The 19,257-nt window shown below is 38.2% G+C and overlaps 1 protein-coding gene across 1 annotated transcript in view; it reads right to left on the reverse strand.

Annotated features, from left to right (window-relative positions):
- Positions 1-19,257, reverse strand: part of slc1a7b (solute carrier family 1 member 7b) — a 108,127-nt gene that overhangs the window by 10,833 nt on the left and 78,037 nt on the right. The window contains exons 4-8 of the mRNA XM_007233109.3: positions 16,413-16,455; positions 14,805-15,036; positions 9,845-9,944; positions 4,610-4,843; positions 2,933-3,127 (exon numbers count right to left, since the gene is read on the reverse strand). Coding sequence (XP_007233171.2) covers positions 2,933-3,127; positions 4,610-4,843; positions 9,845-9,944; positions 14,805-15,036; positions 16,413-16,455 — 804 coding nt within the window. The remainder of the gene's footprint in view (positions 1-2,932; positions 3,128-4,609; positions 4,844-9,844; positions 9,945-14,804; positions 15,037-16,412; positions 16,456-19,257) is intronic.

Below are 19,257 nucleotides of genomic sequence, written 5' to 3' on the forward strand. Positions count from 1 at the left end.
CTCTTTCTCTCTCTCATTGAAATTCTGCTACGCTGCATTTTAACCTCAATCAACAGGAGCCTCTAAATAACTAGCCACATCAAACCTCACACACACTCTCCGCTGTAATTATTGCTCTCGCATCCAGGGGCCGGCCTTTTTTAGCCATTAGAGAGAGGCTATTAAAACCGCGAGAGGCGTTATTCACTCAAAGCACTTCAGAACTAACCTCTCTCGCTTTAGTGAAAGTCTGCACCTCCATTACACAACAACAACCTAAAGCTGTTATTCACACATTAAAACACCTGTTCTGTTTGTGAAGGTCAGGGTCAGTCAGTGTGAATTGTAGAGAACTCTTTTATAGTGTAAAAAAAAAAAACCCTCAAAGCACGACGAGCAAGTGCTCCCAGCTGGCATCATGTGTTACAGTAAGTCTGGCACAGTCTAGCAACAGGGTTTGTGTTTGGATGCGGGAGAGTTTGGCTGTGCTTTTGTATGCACTGAAAAAATGACGAGTAAAAAGAACATTTAATTTAGGATAAATTTAAGTAACTTCAAATCGGTTTCAAGACTTAAATGTTACACAGAGTAAATAAGTGAACTGAACTTCAGTCAATCCTTTCTTTTAGTAAACTTTCCTAAATTTATTTTAGCTGAATTAATCCTTTCTTTTAGTAACCATTACTTAATTTCTGCATACAATATTACCTAATTACAATTACTTCATTTATAAGTAATGTTACTGAAGGTCTGTTCACTTATTTACTCTGTGTAACATGAAAGTCTTGAAAACCGAGTTGAAGTTAATTAAATTCTAAAATCTGAAATTAAATTTACATTTACATTTACTACTTAATGCAGAAAGTTGCAAAACTTTTTTTTTTTAATTTTACGCATTTTTTTTCAGTGTGTGTGTGTGTGTGTGTGTGTGTGATTATCAACAAACTTCAATATATCAGACAAAGATAACCTAAGTAAATATAGACCGTTTCAGAGGAATATTCATGAGCGTAGGAAGTGACCTAATCTGAGAGTCACAAACATTGAAAATCAGGTCAAATTGTTCTTTAAACAAGTAAACTATGGAGGACCTGAAATGACATAAGTTTAATTAATACACATATAAATGTATAAATATATAAATAAATAAATGAATAAATAAATGAATGTTGAAATGAGTAAATATATAAAATAAATGCACATATAAATGAATAAATAAATAAATATATAAATAAATAAAAACATGCACAAATAATTGTATAGGTAAATAAATAAATAAATAAATACATTTCTTATTTATATATTTATTTATGCATTTATATGTGCATTTATTTATGTCAACATTTATTTATTTATTTATTTATTTATTTATTTATTTTAACATTTATTTATTTATTTATTTATACTTATGTCATTTTTGGTCCTCCATAGTAAACACGCCTGCTTTCGTTTTTCACACTGCTGACCTGCCATCTGCTCACAACTCCTCCCTCCTTCTTATCTATAAATCATGCAGAGTATGTGTTGGATAGTGTTTGACTTGCTCCAACCTCAAAATACACTATAGTGATGCTTCTCTACTACAGGAACAAATATTCCCAACTTTTCCACTGAGAAAGTAATTATATGCGCCCAAACTGCGGTGCGCTTTCACTGCCTCCGTTTCAACAAGGTAGTGATCACATCTGGGTAGGTCACCTCTGGCACGCGTTTTAAATCAGAGGAAAAACTTCCCTCTTAAATCCTTATCAAAAGGATCAGGAGAAGAGGTTTGATCACTTTTTACTAACACTATAGCGTGTTTGTTCTGTGTTTGGGAGCGAAATATGCGCTCTCATTTTGACAGCTGTATACTTGAAGCGTCGAAGCAACAGACATGCGCAGTAGCTTTGTTATTGTTTTCCTCATTGAAACGTTCTATAAAAAGCACTTTGTAAATGTTTTTTTTTTTTATTACAGGAAAAAAAACTATCCGAACCAATCTAGCCCTGTGTGAAAAAGTGTTTGCCCCCTAAACCTTTTTATATATATAATATTAATTTTAGAAATTCTTTAGAAATTTTAGATTTCTAGATTTTAGATTTATATATATATATATATATATATATATATATATATATATATATATATTATATTAATTTTAGACCTATTATAATCAATTTTGTTTATAGTTTTAGTTTATTTTTGGTTGCATTATCCGTGTCTGCACTGATATTTTAACAATCATATCGTCATGAAAATTTGTGTTGAAGGCCTGGATATATATAAACATTTCTTTAAGCAATGTTGACACACAATCTTCAATAATAAAATGTGTAAAATTATGAGGGATCCATCGTGTAGAGCTAAATTACTGAACAAACTCTAAGCTGATGTATTAAGTACCTCAAAATAGCTTTTCTCCATCCAAAAAAAAAAAAATTAAGATTTGTGGATTGCAAATTTCCATGACTTTTCCCAAAACTTTCTGGGTATTTTTATTTTTCCAAAACTTATCCAGGCCTGGAAATTGCCATTTTGAAATTCCATGACTTTCCCAGGTTTTTAATGAACGTATGAACCCTGAATTTTTCTATTGGTCCATTCATAATGAAAGTCTGATTCTGAAGCTTAGTAAACCATTTTAAGAATTTAGGAATCATCACTTGGTGGAATAACACTGATTTTGTAATGAATGCTTTCATGAGATTTGGCATGCCCTCCGCCAGTCTTTCATACTGCTTTTGGGTGACCAGTTTTGTCACATCTATCGTCTACAGTGGTATGAAAAAATTGGGCACTCCTGATAATTCCCAGTGAAAATCTGACAAAAATAAATAAGTAATACTAAATAATAACTACAGCCACAGCACAACAACCTAATTACATATAAACAGTACATTATAATATTCAAATGTAGCATTTTATTAACCTGTAAATAATGAAGGAAGCTCAGTAAAAGCACAGCTGTTACCTGATGGTAATGATCTGGCCGAAGTCCAGCTCGTAGTTGTTGACCTGAGCGATGAAGATGGCTGCTACAGCCTCGTAGAGCGCTGTACCGTCCATGTTAATGGTGGCTCCCACGGGCAGCACGAAGCGGATGATGCGGCGGTCGATGTGGTTGTTCTCCAGCAGGCACTTAAAGGTGATAGGCAGCGTAGCAGAACTACAACAACAAACAACAAAATAAAAATAAAAAGTCAGGACTGGTAAGGGTCTGAAATACTGGCCATTAAACAGATTGTGGGTTAAGTTTTAAATCTGATAACTGGGTTTGGTAAGCCATTGTTGAGTCCCTTGAGAAAGACCCTTAACCCTTATTGCTTTCCAGGTAGAGCACCAATGGCTGCTCACCACTCTGGGTGTGTGTGTGTGTGTGTTCCTAAGTGTGTTTGTAAGTGTGTAAGTGTGTGTTTACTTAACTATATTTCTTATCTAACTCCATCTTTCACCCCATATTTGGGTAAATATAACCTAAATTAAAGAGCTAAAATAGGGCAAATAGTGAGTTTATTCCAAAAGGTAGAATGTGCTGAATGTACAAAAGTCTTGTTCTTAGAAAATCCTCATCAAACATTCATTAATTCAATGGTTAATTAATTCACTGATACAGTTTTTATTCACAGCTCAGTGTTGCAGTATATGCTCCAGCACCGTGTGCTTTAATACTCAGAGGATACGCCATTAAACATTCAAAATCAACACCAGCCACCAGCATTTTTCTATCTACCCCTCAAAAAAGGGCCTTTTAGATGTTTTTCAGCAGTAAATAAAGCCTCTGTCATTTCGATTCTCTGCTGCTGTTGCTGAAGATATTTTTATTTCAGTATATCCTGCAGACCATTATTTATATGCAAATCTCACCACCAGAAAAGACTCTATTTTAAGTCCATTTTTATTTTATTTTCTTCTCCGGTGTCAGTTGAAAAATAAGTATTTCGATCTGCTTATTCACACTGCACTCACTGGACATTTTATTAGAAACACCTACCATCTTACTCTCTCTGGGTGGGTAGATGGTGCTCTCTTCCCACATCACTCCAAAGGGTGATGTCGATCAGCACAAGGCATCTGTGAGCTGATGTATGGGAACTGAGTAGCTACGCTTTCCTCTGAGCGCATTGTGATGCTACTTAGCAGTGCTGTAGACGATGGGACTCTTCTTACATTTAGCTGATGGCTCACCTAAAGTAGCTGAAGTCTAATAATTTTATTTCAATTTTTTATCCCATTTTCACCCCAATTTAACAGAGCCAATTACCCCAACCCACTCATTAGGACTCCCCTTATCACTAGTGATGCCCCAACACCAGGAGGGTGAAGACTAGCACATGCTTCCTCCGACACATGTGAAGTCAGCCACTGCCTTTCGGAGGAAAGCGCAGCGACTCAGTTCACATACATCAGCTCACAGATGCCTTGTGCTGATCGACATCACCCTTTGGAGTGATGTGGGGAGAGAGATCTACCATCTACCCACCCAGAGAGAGCAAGGCCGAAGGCAAGCTACATGAACAGGATTCGAACCAGCGATCTCCTGATCATAGTGGCAGCGCTTCAGCCTCAGTAGCTGAAGTCTTTATATGTAGTTTTGATATGTCCATACAGTTTCTCAAACACTGTGTAGATGTGTGTACACATGCTGTACCTTGAAGAGGTTGCCAGAGAGATGAGCAGGGCCTGTAGGATTCCCCTGATGTAGACGATGGGACTCTTCTTGGTGATGAAGAAGTACATGCTGGGCAGGATGAACAGGCCATGGAGAATAAGGCCCATTACCACGGTGATGGCGTAAAAGCCCAGCTTCTTTCCCATGTCTGATGGGTCGCTCATTTCCAGGATCTTTCCTGCAACCAGGAACACAATTCCGAAAGGGAAGTACCTGCAGCAGCAGAAGCAGAGTCACTGTCATGGTCTAGAATTACTCTGTTTCTCCACCTATGATGATGATGTTGCTGGATACAATATAGACAAAAAAGCATCCTGAGCCCTGAATAAAAAAAAGTGACACCACCATGTTATTGATTTTAAGGGCATTTTTATGTTGGTCTATTGAAAAATTTCTGGATCAAACCCACCAATCATGATATCACATCAGATCACACCTCCCGGAATTTTACTGTCACCTTCCATTCTCACACTCTTCCCATTGGTTCCTGGCACCTCCCCACTGGTGTATTCGCCAGTGTGGGGTTGTTCCCCTTCTCTTTTAGCCACTGGTGTATATTTTAGCTACCTGGCCTCCCTGTTATAGGCTGTAATAGCAAGTTGCCTTTTTTGTGTCATGTTGAGACATGCTGTCTTGAGTAATGTACACTTACATTTACTCACAATTACACTGTCATTGTTTAGTCAATTAAGGAAAATTGACTAAGGGTTTATTTAAAGGATTAAGTATTTTTGAAGTTTTATACTCATGACTAATATATTAAGGTATTATTACACATTTTAGTTTGTTCTGACTCACTAAGGTTAACTAATAAAATTTGAGTAATTTAATTAGTTTATAAAAAAATGACAACTACAATTGAGAGTAATATAAAACGATATTTTTTCCAAAATAAAGCAAAAAAGTGAATTAAAGTGAAAAAAAAGAAGTTTATAACAAAAATATTGTTTCTTTGTTGGAATATAATTTTTTGTAAGTAATATTTTTGACTTATTAAAAAGCAAAATGTAAGATTATAATTAAATAATAATTTAAGTTTGAGAAAACAAAATAAATTCAGGTATAACAAAATAGAGTACATTTATTTTTATGTATTTTAAATTAAATTTTTTGTAACAAATTCAGCTGTTTGAGGTAGGGACTCCAGTGATGGAGACACGTGGAAATACTTTCTGTTAGAGATTGAACGGTTGATTGGCTAGGTATTCCTCTGATTTAACCGATCCGAATCAGGAGTTTAGGCTTAAGCAGTAAAGCATTAGATGAACTCTGGCGCTAGAGCACAACTCTAAAAACTCAATAGAGAAACCCCGTTTTCTTAATCCACTCACTGCTACAGCCCAGCTACAGGCTACAGGCTCAGTTCAGTTCAGCAGGAGCATTTTTACAGTTTCTGCAGTTCATATATGTAGGATCAATGTACGCTTTGTAGTGAAAAGAAAATAAAGGTTTTAATCCCACTAACCAGATAATACCGCTCTCTACAGTTCAGCCAGTCAGTATGCAAGAGCAATTTAGCTAGATTTGAGCTGATCTAGGCTCTAGCTGAAGCTGAGTTGGAGTGGTAGATTATTGTTGTTATTATTTTAAAAAATTGTTTGTTAAACATATTTTAACAGTAAATATGAGCTATTTTAAGCAGTAAGCTGACTCCGAACAACAGGCTGTGAGACAGCTGATTTTCGGATACCAATTACTGAAGTATTGGCATCTAAAAAAATCTATATTTACCCATACAGCTCTGGACAAAAAATAAGAGACCACATAAAAATGATAAGTTTCTTTGCGTTTCTACCAAATTGAAAACCTCTGGAATATAATCTATATAAAATATATTTTTTGCACCAGGAGTGGCATAAATTTTTGACTCTACACTGAGCAGGCTTACACTGACCCCCCCTCCACTCACAGTGTAAGGGTTTTATCCTTGAATGGACATTGGATGGAGCATTCTCATTAATAACACATCAACTTCACACCGACTGATCACCTTCTGCTGTATGATTTGTGCCGTTGTAAGCAGGTCATTCATGTTAATCACTTTACCTAGCATTGAATGGATGGCTTCCATTAAATACGGATGCAGTGTCTAACTGTGCATGACACAAGCTCTATGGCGGCTACTTAAAGTCTAGTGAGAGCAGGTCTGAAGGTCTGACAGCGATTATTATGATTATTTAACTTTATGGAACATTATATTACATTACATTAAATTACATTACATTTGGCATATGCTTTTGTCCAAAGCGACTTACAATAGTGAAGTACATAGAGTAATAAAAGTTTAATGTAGAAAAACATTTTTATACAGGGTCTAAAGGAGGTCAAAGGGAAATAATGGGATAGATGAGGAAGGGAGGGGAAGGAGGAAATGAGGTTAGAAGTAGTTACTGTAGTTTGTTAGAGGTTTTAGGAGAGTAAGTGCTCTTTGAAGAGCTCTGTCTTCAGGAGTTTATTAAAGATAGTGAGAGATTCTCCTGATCTGGTAGTGGAAGGTAGTTAGTTAGAGGCGTTAGGAGAGTAAGTGCTCTTTGAAGAGCTCTGTCTTCAGGAGTGTATTAAAGATAGCGAGAGATTCTCCTGATCTGGTAGTGGAAGGTAGTTTGTTCCACCATTGGGGAACTCTGTATGAGAACAGTCTGGATGATTTTGTGTGAATGTTTGGAAAATAAGTGAAGCGGAGGCCTGTTGACAACTGCCACAGGTTGGAACATCAAGTCTGTTAATAGGGTTAAACTGAGTTAAATGCGCTGTAGCATTTAGCACTGAATTAGCATTAGCAGAAATTAAGAGTTCATCCTGCCTCCATGGCCTTTTAATAAAAAAAAAATTGCTTCTGAATAATATGCTTTAATAACAGTAATAATAAGAACTGCATAACAGGACTGGATATTAAGAGGTCAGGTCAATAATGAGTCATTTCTCTAGACATTTTGTAACCAATCAGCATTTTTACAGTCAGGTAATGGTGGGTTTCAGGCTAATTCACAGAAACAGGAAAGATGAAAATAGACCAGTGTTGAAAGCTTTTCGACCTGGGATGGAACATGTAATTAAATTAGATTAAATAAAAAAGAAAAGACATTTGTTTGTCTTCTGACTGGAATGGGTAAAAGCCTAAGAAGAAGCGACTTTTTCTGCCCAGTGCAACTGCACTTACAATAGTGAAGTACATAGAGTAATAAAAGTTTAATGTAGAAAAACATTTTTATACAGGGTCTAAAGGAGGTCAAAGGGAAATAATGGGATAGATGAGGAAGGGAGGGGAAGGAGGAAATGAGGTTAGAAGTAGTTACTGTAGTTTGTTAGAGGTTTTAGGAGAGTAAGTGCTCTTTGAAGAGCTCTGTCTTCAGGAGTTTATTAAAGATAGTGAGAGATTCTCCTGATCTGGTAGAGATTCTCCTGATCTGGCAGTCTGACCTGCTGTCAGTCTGACAGCAGGTCAGACTGACCTAGTTCTAAATGGTGTGAGTGTGCCAGAGATCATCTGAAATAGACTGACATAAAGAGGAAAAGTGTCCTGTGAGGAGTCCATGTTTCACATTGTTTTTGGAAATCGTGGACGTTCGTGTCCTACAAGCCAAAGAGGAAAAAGACTATCCAGATTGTTATCAGTGCAAAGTTCAAAAGCAGCATCTCTGATGGTATGGGAGTGTGTATGTTACAGAGCCCGTGGCCTGGGTAACTTGCACATTCGTGAAGCACCATTCAGCTAAAAGGTACATGCACTATTTCAGCAAGACAATGCCAAGCCACATTCTGAATATGTTAAAAGCTTTTCAACCTGGGAAGGAAAGTGTATTTAAATTAAATGCATTTAAACAGAAAAGACATTTGTTTGTTTTCTGACTGTAATGGGTAAAAGTCCAATTTATGATTTTTTCTGACCAGTGCAGTGCTGGTCAGCTGACCGAGTTCCAAATGTTGTGAGTGTGAACCTGTGGAGAACATGTGGAGCAACTGGGGAAACTTAGAAGGATAACATTTCATTGATTACAACCTTACAACCCCAATTCCAATGAAGTTGGGAAAAGCAGAATACAGTGATTTGCAGATCCTTTTCAACATATATTTAACTGAAGGTCATGTCTGGGCCAAAGGGTAGCATCCCTGAAAGGCTCAGTCGTTTACAAGCAAGGACTTTATGAATAACTGCATGAGAAAATAGTGCAACAGTTTAAGAGCAACATTTCTCAACGTGAAATTGCAAGGAATGTAGGGATTTCATTATCTACAGTCCATAATATTATCAAAAGGTTCAGAAAAGCTGGAGAAATCTGTGCAAGTAAGCGGCAGACGGCAGAACACGCCCGTGATCTTCAATCTCTTTTAGGAGGCACTGCATTTAAAACCCACATCATCCTGTAATTAATCCTGTAATCCTGTATTTATTTACCACATGGGCTCAGGAACACTTCAGAAACCATCATCAGTGAACACAGTTCATCGCTCCATCTACAAGTGCAAGTTAAAACTCTAAAGCCATGCAGAGCTAAAGTCAGATATCAACATCACCCAGAAAACACTGCTGGTCATCTGAGATGGGCTGACGCACAGTGCAAAAATATCCTGTGGTCTGACGAGTCCATATTTTACATCGTATTTGGGAAATCATGGACTTTGTGTCCTTCGAGCCAAAAGAGAAAATGGACCGTCCGGATTGTTATCAGTGCGAAAGTTCAAAAGCAGCATCTCTGATGGTTTGGGGTGTGTAGATGTTAGCGAGTCCATTGACATTTAACTTGCACATCTGTGAAGCTCCATTAAGACTGAAAGATACATACAGGTTTTGAAGCAGCATATACTGCCGCCCAAGCAACGTATTTTTTTAGGGATGTCCTGCTTATTAAAGATCTGTCCCCCATTAAGAACGTGTAGCGCAATATGAAGTGCAAAATATGACGACAGAGACCTCGGACTAAAGTTCTACATCTAGCAAGAATGGGAGCAAAGAATTCCACCTACATAGCTTCAGCAGTTAGTGCCCTCAGTTCCCAAACATTTATTGAGTGTTGTTTAAAGGAAAGCTGTGTAAAGTTTATCCATTTGAACATTGTTATTATTATTATTCAATGTATTCAACTGACTATAGGTTTAAAAATATTTGCGAATCATCATTATCTGTTTTTTTAATGTATGTTTTACACAAAGTACCAATGTTATTGGAATTGGGGTTGTAAAAAGGGTTAAAAGTGCAGTGGAGGGAGGACTCACCAGATGACGATGGCCACTATTTTCAGCACAGCTTCATTCAGGCTCTGGCAGAAGTTGACAAGCGCACTGCCATTAGGCCCCATTCGACCCAGCATGATGCCTGAAAACAGAAATAAGTTTAGTCTAGTTTCCAGTGCTCGCTTGCTGGAATAAATCTAGAGATTTAGTAGTTTTAGGTCCTAAAATTAGGCAGTTAAAGATTAGAGTAGACAGCAATAGTGTGTTGAGCATTAAACCTTGTTTCAATATGGTTAATACTAGGGCTTCTAAGAATTTAGCTACAGTAAAGTTCATGGGTTGGACAATAAAACTTAAAACACCATGTTTTAGACCACAATAACTTACTTTCCCGACGGACAGTTCTGGTGGAAACAGATTTCTCCTGTACAACATCCGAAGAATTCGACCGTTTCTGTCTCAGGATGCCACTCAGGTGCTTGTGCAGTCTCTTGTCATCTCAAGACTTGACTACTGCAACTCTCTACTGGCTGGTCTTCCACTGCGAGCCATCAAACCACTACAGTTAATTCAGAACGCGGCAGCACGACTCGTCTTCAATCTTCCGAAGTTCAGTCATGTGACTCCTTTGATGCGTTCCCTCCACTGGCTTCCTGTTGCCGCCCGCATCAGATTCAAAACCCTGACGCTGGCCTACAAGGCAAAAAACGGACCAGCACCTTCATACCTGATGGCGATGGTCAAAGCCAGATCTGCACCAAGAGCTCTTAGAGCTTCCAGTACGGCTCGGCTCGAACCTCCATCACTCAAAACACACAGAAAACAGACATCCAGACTCTTCTCTGTGCTGGCACCAAGGTGGTGGAATGAACTTCCACTGGATGTCAGAACAGCAGAGTCACTCACGGTCTTCAAACGTCGACTGAAGACACATCTTTTCAAAGAGTTCCTAAACTAATAAAAAAAAAAAAAAGGTTCCTAGGGTTCTTAACATTATTAAGTTCTATGTATCTCTTGATCCTAGTCTACAAACTAGCTTTGGATATCTTAAGTAACTTTGAAGCACTGTTGTAAGTCGCTCTGGATAAGGGCGTCTGCTAAATACCATAAATGTAAATGTAAATGTAATGAAACAGTTGAGTTGAGGTGTACATTGAATTCTGCCGTGATTTGGGCAGCCATGGTTTTATGTTTTTTGGATACAATCTGTGTTAGCACCTGAACATCCCTTTCAGACAGCTTCCTCCTGCATCCACAGTTAATCCTGTTGGATGTGGTTGGTTCTTCTTGGTGGTATGCTGACATTACCCTGGATACCGTGGCTCTTGATACATCACAAAGACTTGCTGTCTTGGTCACAGATGCACCAGCAAGACATGCACCAACAATTTGTCCTCTTTTAAACTCCGGTATTTCACCCATAATGTTGTGTGCATTGCAATATTTTGAGCAAAACTGTGCTCTTACCCTGCTAATTAAACCTTCACACACTGCTCTTACTGATGCAATGTGCAATTAATGAAGATTGGCCACCAGGCTTCTTTAATTTAGCCATGAAACCTCCCACACTAAAATGACAGGTGTTTTTAAGTTTCATTGTCCAACCCCTGTAGGTCAGTTGGCCAACTTATGAACACGGTTATCTGGTAACTTGTCCTGTGCAATAAAGGTGCAACAAACTCTTGGTCCTCCTTTCCTGGGGCGGTCCTAATGAGAGTCAGTTTCATCATGATGTTTTTGATGGTCTTTGCGGCTACACTTGAGGACACTTTTAAAGTTCCTGATTTGTTTCGAACTAAGTGACTTTCATGCATTCAGCTCAACTGCATTGTATTCCACTGTGTGGTGCTGTGAATGTTTAAAAGCAAATTATAATGCACAGGATTGCATTTAGTCTAGGAGCAGTGCGCCAAAATGAAATGTAATCACTGTCCAATCAGAACACACCACTGAACTTAGGACAGGGCTGAGAAACAGTCAGAGTAAAATCAATAAGGGGAAACACTCCCACACCAGCCCTCACGGACCTGGACTCAGATAGCTTCCACACCTGGCGCAGTCCGCACCAGCGAACCCCAGACAACCCAACAGAGATCGGTATTCTAGACTGAACGTTTCTGGGTTCAAAAGTAGCGTTCATGCTGAACCAAATGTACCAAAACCCTGGAGTAAACTTACCCGAGTCCAGAAAAAGGCCAGTTTGAAAACACTCTAAGTGTAAGAATCCTAGAACTGTAAAAAAGCATGTAGTCGACTGTATCTGTGCCAGCCTTTAATATATATAATTAGAGTGATTTTTTTTCCTTTTATATCCTGATGCGAAATAAATGTTCTCTGGATTGAAATTGGATGAGGCTGTAGCTCCGTGAAGACACACAGTTCTCTATTTTGCTAGTTTGCTGTGTTCTGTGATCTTCCTGGTCAAAATTAATTAATGCAGCCAAAGTACACAGAAACTGGAACTGGGTTCACACTGGCACAGCTGCAAGAATCAATTGGACCTGCAGCAGTGATGGTATAGTTACTTTGAAAAAGTAATCCGATTACTGATTACTGATTACTCCTTTAGTAACTTAGTTACTTAATGGATTACTTGATTTTAAAAGTAACTAAGTTACTTTACAAGTTACTTTATTACAGTTTTTCCCAAATGTTTACACAAAAAATTTGGAACTATGCACACAAATCCAAAAACATGAAGCTCATGTGTCGACATTGTGACTCCAAACTGCTAAACTCTAAACACAATTCCACATGTTCTCACTCAAATATCATTCTAAATCACAGCTTTGCAAATCGCTAAACACAAACTGCATCATTTAGAAAACCTTGGTCACCTAATAATCACTGACCTTCAAATACAAAACTCTAATTACCAAGTAGTCTCACACAAGTTGCAGCTATGTAAACTTCATTAGCAGAACGTTTCAATCATTTGTCAGAGTATAAAAGAGGCCTCAAGTGACTGATACAGCCCTCCTATGTTGTCATCTGGGATAATGTAAGTTTCCACTGGGCAGCTCTGGTCAATTATTGGTTCTCTAAATCCACAGTTTGTTGTGCTGCATCTTCCACCATATTCCCCATTTCTCAATCTAATATAATTCTTTTCTGCATGGAGGTGGAAAGTGTACAAACGCAGACCCCACGAGAGTGTGGCTCTACTTCATGTAATGGGGGAGGCATGTGATGACATCCACGCAGATGATTGCCAAAGATGGATTTGCCATGCAAGGCATTTTTCCCCCGCTGTTTGGCGAGGGAGAATATTGCAGCTGATGTAGATGAGTCCTCTGGTCTGACCGAGATCAGGGGTCTGATGAACAGTGATCTGTTTCTTTGCATTTTGCAATAAATACATTTTTGTGTCCTCTTTGTATGTGAATTTTCCTTATCATGTTTCTCATTGTGAAAATAGGTGAAAATTACAGTTTTGCACCATTTTACATACAGTAAATATAGCTTACATTTGTGTAGTACTGTAAATGGGGGGTCCTACACCACACTAAATAAATAAAAACAACAGAAAGACAATATATTTCCATGGACTTGTGTGCATTTGAATTTGTACAGTGGCCTCATGAAGTCAAAAACAGAACCAAATACTTCTGATAACAGTGCTTTGAATTGATTGTGTCAGTGTTTATTTGATGCTCTGTAAGAGATAAGCATAAAATAGCTGTGTGTGTTGTTTTGGTGGAAGGAATCAGTTTTGCTGGAGATTTGTAGAGTTTTAACAAAGCAGTTAATAATTTGCAGTTTGTGTTTAGAGTTTTGAGAAATTGAGCCAATTTTATAGAAATGCGTTTAAACATTTGGGAAAAACTGTAACTGTATACAGTAAAATCTTCTGCACTGTATGTGCAACTTTGTGTTGGTTGGGATGTACACTGTGTACATTGTTTTGTGGGAAAAATAAAACATGTTTGTTACAGTATATTTGTGTGTTCTGAGTATAAAAACAATATTCTAAAATATTTTACAACGCACTTATGTATTTAATGTCTGTAGTAAGTGTAACACTGAACAAAAAGTCATTATGATGAATGGAGAATGGTGTTTTACACTGAGCACATCAGTGTTTAAATGCTTTTTTTAATTGTCTGTTCATATGATAGTTTGTGTGTGTCATCTGAACACAAAATGGCCTTTTGTGAAGAGATAAAACTGTTTTGAATGTAAAGTTTCATTTTGCAGGAGAATTGAAGGGTTTTGCCCATTGTGTGTGTGTTTGTTGGATTTGTGTGTAGAGTTCGGAGAATATGAGGCATGTTTTCAGAAAATGTGTGTAACCAATCCAGAAAAACTGTAAAAGACCATTTCTCTTAAATTAACTTAAAATAAATATTTTTTTAATAAAAAATAAAATATGGTCTTTCTTGATTTCACTAAACATGAATACTTGTTTTATAAAAAAATATAATTTAATTTTGACAGTGTTCATTTAAAGCGTCAGAACTTTTCTTGTCTTTACGGTAAACGAGCTCTTGCAGACCAATCACGTGTGGTGTAAAATCTTCAAACGCTCTCCTCTGCCAATCAGATCTGCGCAGACCGCTGCCCTGGCTAGTGAATTGGGACACGGCCGGGAAAAAAACGCCTTTATAAAGAGATAGGGAGCCCGAGAACTGGTGGAAAAACGAGAATGGGCGGAAACTAAAGACACGCCGAGTGCAAGAGAGAGACAGTGGAGCAAGCGAGACGCGTGTGATTGGGGGGGAGCGGAGGGGGGATGTGGAAGGGAGCGGTGTGTGTGTGTGTGTGTGTGTGTGTGTGTGTATGTGTGTGTGTGAGTGAGGTGGAGAGAGAGAGTAACGCACAGTGACTTGGATAGGTAACTTTAATCTGATTACTGGATTGGAAATAGTAAAAATATTATATTTATATATATATATTTGATTCCATATAAAAGTTTGTAACAGAGGTACATCAACAGCAAACACTGACCATCAATTGCTAGCTAAGCCACTGTTGAAGGTCTGCAGTATAACAGAGAACATACCCATGGTTGCGGAGAAGATGACGATGCCCAGGACGTTCATGCCCTCACTAGTTCCAGGCAGAGTGCGGAACACCACGTCTGGCGGAGGCGTGAGGTCTAACTGGAAGTTCTGGACGTCAGAGCCGTTGTCGTCCTGCACGTCGTAGATGAGTGGCCGGCGTGTGGTGGTCTCCGTCAGGCTGCTGACCGTCGTCTTGGGTGTCTTCATGATGGGGACGCTATTGGTGCGGTACTGAATAAACAGAAAGAATCAGTTTTTACAAGTTCTCAGTTTAGTTCACAATGTTTCCATTAGGATTGTAAAACAATAGGACACAGAGTTGTGCTACCACTATGATCAGGAGATCGCTGGTTCGATTCCCGGTCATGCAGCTTGCCATCAGCTGCCAGAGCCCTGAGAAAGCACAATTGGCTATGCTCTCTCTGGGTGGGTAGAGGGCACTCTTTCCCTTCATCCCTTTTAGGGTGATGATTATCAGCACAAGGCATCTGTGAGCTGATGTATTGAAACTGAGTCGCTTTGCTTTGCTCCAAGCGCGCTGTGATGCTACTCAGCAATGCTACATCAGCAACAGTTGGAAAAGAGGCGGAGTCTGACTTCAAATGTATCGTCGGAGGCATGTGCTAGTCTTCATCCTCCTTGTGTTAGAAATAAATGTATATTAAAGGATTGTAAAACCATCTGTCTGAGAACATTGAGTTTAAGACAAATGTATTAAAAATGACAGATACAGAATGTTTAAGTGAATTCAGTTTAAGATCTGTAATGTAAACAGGCAAAAAAAGCTGTTTTTGAGCTTTTTGTTGTTTAATTTCACTGTTCCTTTTTAATAGGCAACACATATGTTAACCTATTTTCCAACTTAACAGAGAATATCACAAGGATGTTTATCAATATTTTAAAAAGGTTCCAGGAAGGTTATGCGGTGTAACATAAAAATGAGTTGCATCACAAAAGTATAAGAACATTACAAGCTAGGCGAATACTAACATTATGGAAATGTTAAAAGTAACATTCCCAACACTAAAAATTAATGTTAAATAAAAATGTTGTAAGAACATTTTAACAACATTGACAGATTGAAGATTAATTGTAACGTTCAGAAAAAGGTTCTACTAATCAAATATTAGCTGGGTTATTGCTCTTTACAATTTGTGTTGCACACATAGAAACTGACATCCACTTGTGTGTTTAACTCACAAACACCCACACACACACACACACACTACAGAGACAGTGAGTGCATGAAGGTTCTTCTCTTTGAATTTTGAATTATTGTGCATGTAACTTGAGATTTAATTCCAAGTCAATTTGGCAAAACGATTTAACCTTTGAAAACTAATTACCTTTATGTAGGAGTTTCTAATAAAGTGGCCAGTGAGTAGAGGCATGAGTCATCTTCTTGAATCTGAACACTTTGTTAACTTTCTGTAAGGACAAAGATTTCTGGTTCTGTCCTGAACAGACCTCTTGACTGTTTTGGAACATGAACTCGAGCACTCCAAAAATGTCTCTCAGCATCCTCAAGGATTATATCACTACAATTATTACAGAGCCACAGGATACACTGAGAAAAAAAAAACTTGTTTTTAGCTGATATGACTCACCTGCTGAAACGTAGCTTGAACCAAATTGGCAGGAAACATGTTTCTATTGGGGAAAACAAATAAAAAAACAATACATTAATACCCCTTATGTGCAACGTAGTTATAAAATGCATTTAAAATGTATAAATATGATCAAATATGTTTTATGTACTGCAGAGCTTTCTTTTCTGTGTGAAACATTATTAACAAAGTGACCAGTGAGTGGAAACACACGCTGGGGGTTTCTAATAAAGTGGCCAGAAAGTGGAGCAAAGAACGTACCTAATAAAGTGGCCAGTTTGCGACAGTAGAAAGGAAGGGTTTCTAATAAAGTGGCCAGTGAGTGGAAGCACAAGGTAAGTGTTTCTAATAAAGTGGCCAGTGAGTGGAAGCACAAGGTAATGTTTCTAATAAAGTGGCCAGTAAGTGAAAGTACAAGGTAAGTGTTTCTAATAAAGTGGCCAGTGAGTGGAAGCACAAGGTAATGTTTCTAATAAAGTGGCCAGTAAGTGAAAGTACAAGGTAAGTGTTTCTAATAAAGTGGCCAGTGAGTGAAAGCACAAGGTAAGTGTTTCTAATAAAGTGGCCAGTGAGTGAAAGCACAAGGTAAGTGTTTCTGATAAAGTGGCCAGTGAGTGGAAGCACAAGGTAAGTGTTTCTGGTAAAGTGGCCAGTGAGTGAAAGCACAAGGTAAGTGTTTCTAATAAAGTGGCCAGTGCGTGGAAGCACACGGTAATGTTTCTAATAAAGTGGCCAGTTAGTGAAAGGACAAGTTAGGGGGTTCTAATAAAGTGGCCAGAAAGTGGAAGTAAAAAGTAAATGTTTCTTATAAAATGGCCAGTTATTGAAGACACAAGGTAAGTGTTTCTAATAAAGTGGCCAGTCAGGGAAAGCAGAAAGCAAGGATTTCTAATAAAGTGGCCAGTGAGTGGAAGGAGAAAGGAGGGGTTTCTAATAAAGTGGCCAGTGAGTGGAAGCAGAAAGGAGGGGTTTCTAATAAAGTGGCCAGTGAGTGGAAGCAGAAAGGAGGGGTTTCTAAGAAAGTAGCCAGAAAGTGGAAGTAAAAGGTAGGTGTTTCTAATAAAGTGGCCAGTTTGTGAAAGAATAAGGTAAATGTTTCTAGTAAAGTGATCAGTCAGTTGAAGCACAAAGTAAAAGTTTTCAATATAGTGGCCAGTTAGTGGAAGTACTAAGGAATTGTTTCCAATAAAGTGGCCAGGGAGTGGAAGCACAAAGTAGGTGTTTCTAATAAAGTGGCCAGGTATAAATCCAATGCAAAATCAGGGGAACGTCAAGCTGAGGGAGTCGTGATTAACCATTTAGTCTAAGAACTGATCATTTCCTGTTTTCATCAAAACACAGCAATGAGGAGTTTGATATGAAGGGATTGTGCTGGGGGGATTAGTGTGTAACTCTCAATACAAAGCAGACCTGCAGTAACCTTTCATTTATTATTATTTTGTGAAGGTAAAATCTTTTCAAATCCCATCATATTAAAATCCTTTCATTTACTGCATTCAGCTAGATCCCAATAACGACTCAGACAGGAATGATTGTCCATTTATTACATGGAAACGTTCTCAACAGGCCTGTAATCAAGTGTTATTTGTATACCTGTTAATTTCATTATTCTCTTCTGTGGGAAACACGATGGCATTAATTGAGTCAATAAATATATGATCAACACACAGTGTGTTATTGAAACATCCTTGATGGAGACACAATATCATAAACAGTGCTTAATACTAATTATTGTGGGTGGTACAGTCATTAAGAAGCCATTAGTAGCATTAGAAGGAAAGTACATGCATAAACACACAACTGTATATTTACAGATATATTTACATATTCATTTGAAGTAAACCAAACAAACGAAAACAAAACTATCATTAACAGTAACTTGTGTTAATTAAGGAATTGCATGCAGCAGTGTAAGAGTGTAGGAGCCCACACTGAATAATGCTGGTTTACATTTGAATTAAATGCTTAAATGTTTTATGCTGATTCATTTAAATATGCCACTGTCTAGAGTTAAGGCTCATTGCTACCTTACACCCCGCCAACAGTCTATTTTCGTGTCGTTCGGCTGCTTCGTTTACATTGCAAAGGAGCTTCGAAATGTATCTAAGCTGATGGGCATTGTGGTCTGGAAGTGAGGTGTGTTCAGGTAAATTTCTGGAGTATTGCTATCTTGGCAACGAAAAACACAGGTGGGCCACTGACTTAAAATTAGCCAGGCAAACATCAGCAGCCAGATGTTCATTGTTGAAGGTATTTCGGACCATTCTTCTTTAAAAACATCTCTAATTCAGTTTTGATCATGAACAGCCTGCTTTAAATCACACCACAGATCTTCAATAATATTCAGGTCTGAGGACTGAGATGATCATTTCAGAACGTTGTACTTGTTCCTCTGCAGGAATGCTTCAGTAGATCTTTATTTAGCAGTGTTTAGGGTCGTTGTCTTGTTGAGGTATCCAGCCCTGGTGCTTCAACTTCAACTTTGTCACTGCTTCTTAAACATTGTTCTCAAGAATCTGCTGATATTAACTGGAATCTTTGTGACCCTCAACTTTAACAAGATTTCCAGTACCTGTACTGATCACACAGCCCCACAGCATGATGGACCACCACCACATTTTACTGTGTTTGCTAGTTTCTGTCTTGGAATGCTGTGTTCTTTTTCCACCGTGCATACCGCCCTCTAAATAACTCAATTTTATTTTTATCCGTCCACAGCACCTTATTCCAAAATGAAGCTGGCTTGTCCAAATGTGCTTTAGCATACCTGAAGCGACTCTGTTTGTGGTGTGTGCTCAGAAAAGGCTTATTCTGCATTACTCTCCCATACAGCCTCTCAGCCTCT

This window comes from Astyanax mexicanus, chromosome 13 (assembly GCF_023375975.1).
Source record: "Astyanax mexicanus isolate ESR-SI-001 chromosome 13, AstMex3_surface, whole genome shotgun sequence".
NCBI classification, from domain to species: Eukaryota; Metazoa; Chordata; class Actinopteri; order Characiformes; family Acestrorhamphidae; genus Astyanax; species Astyanax mexicanus.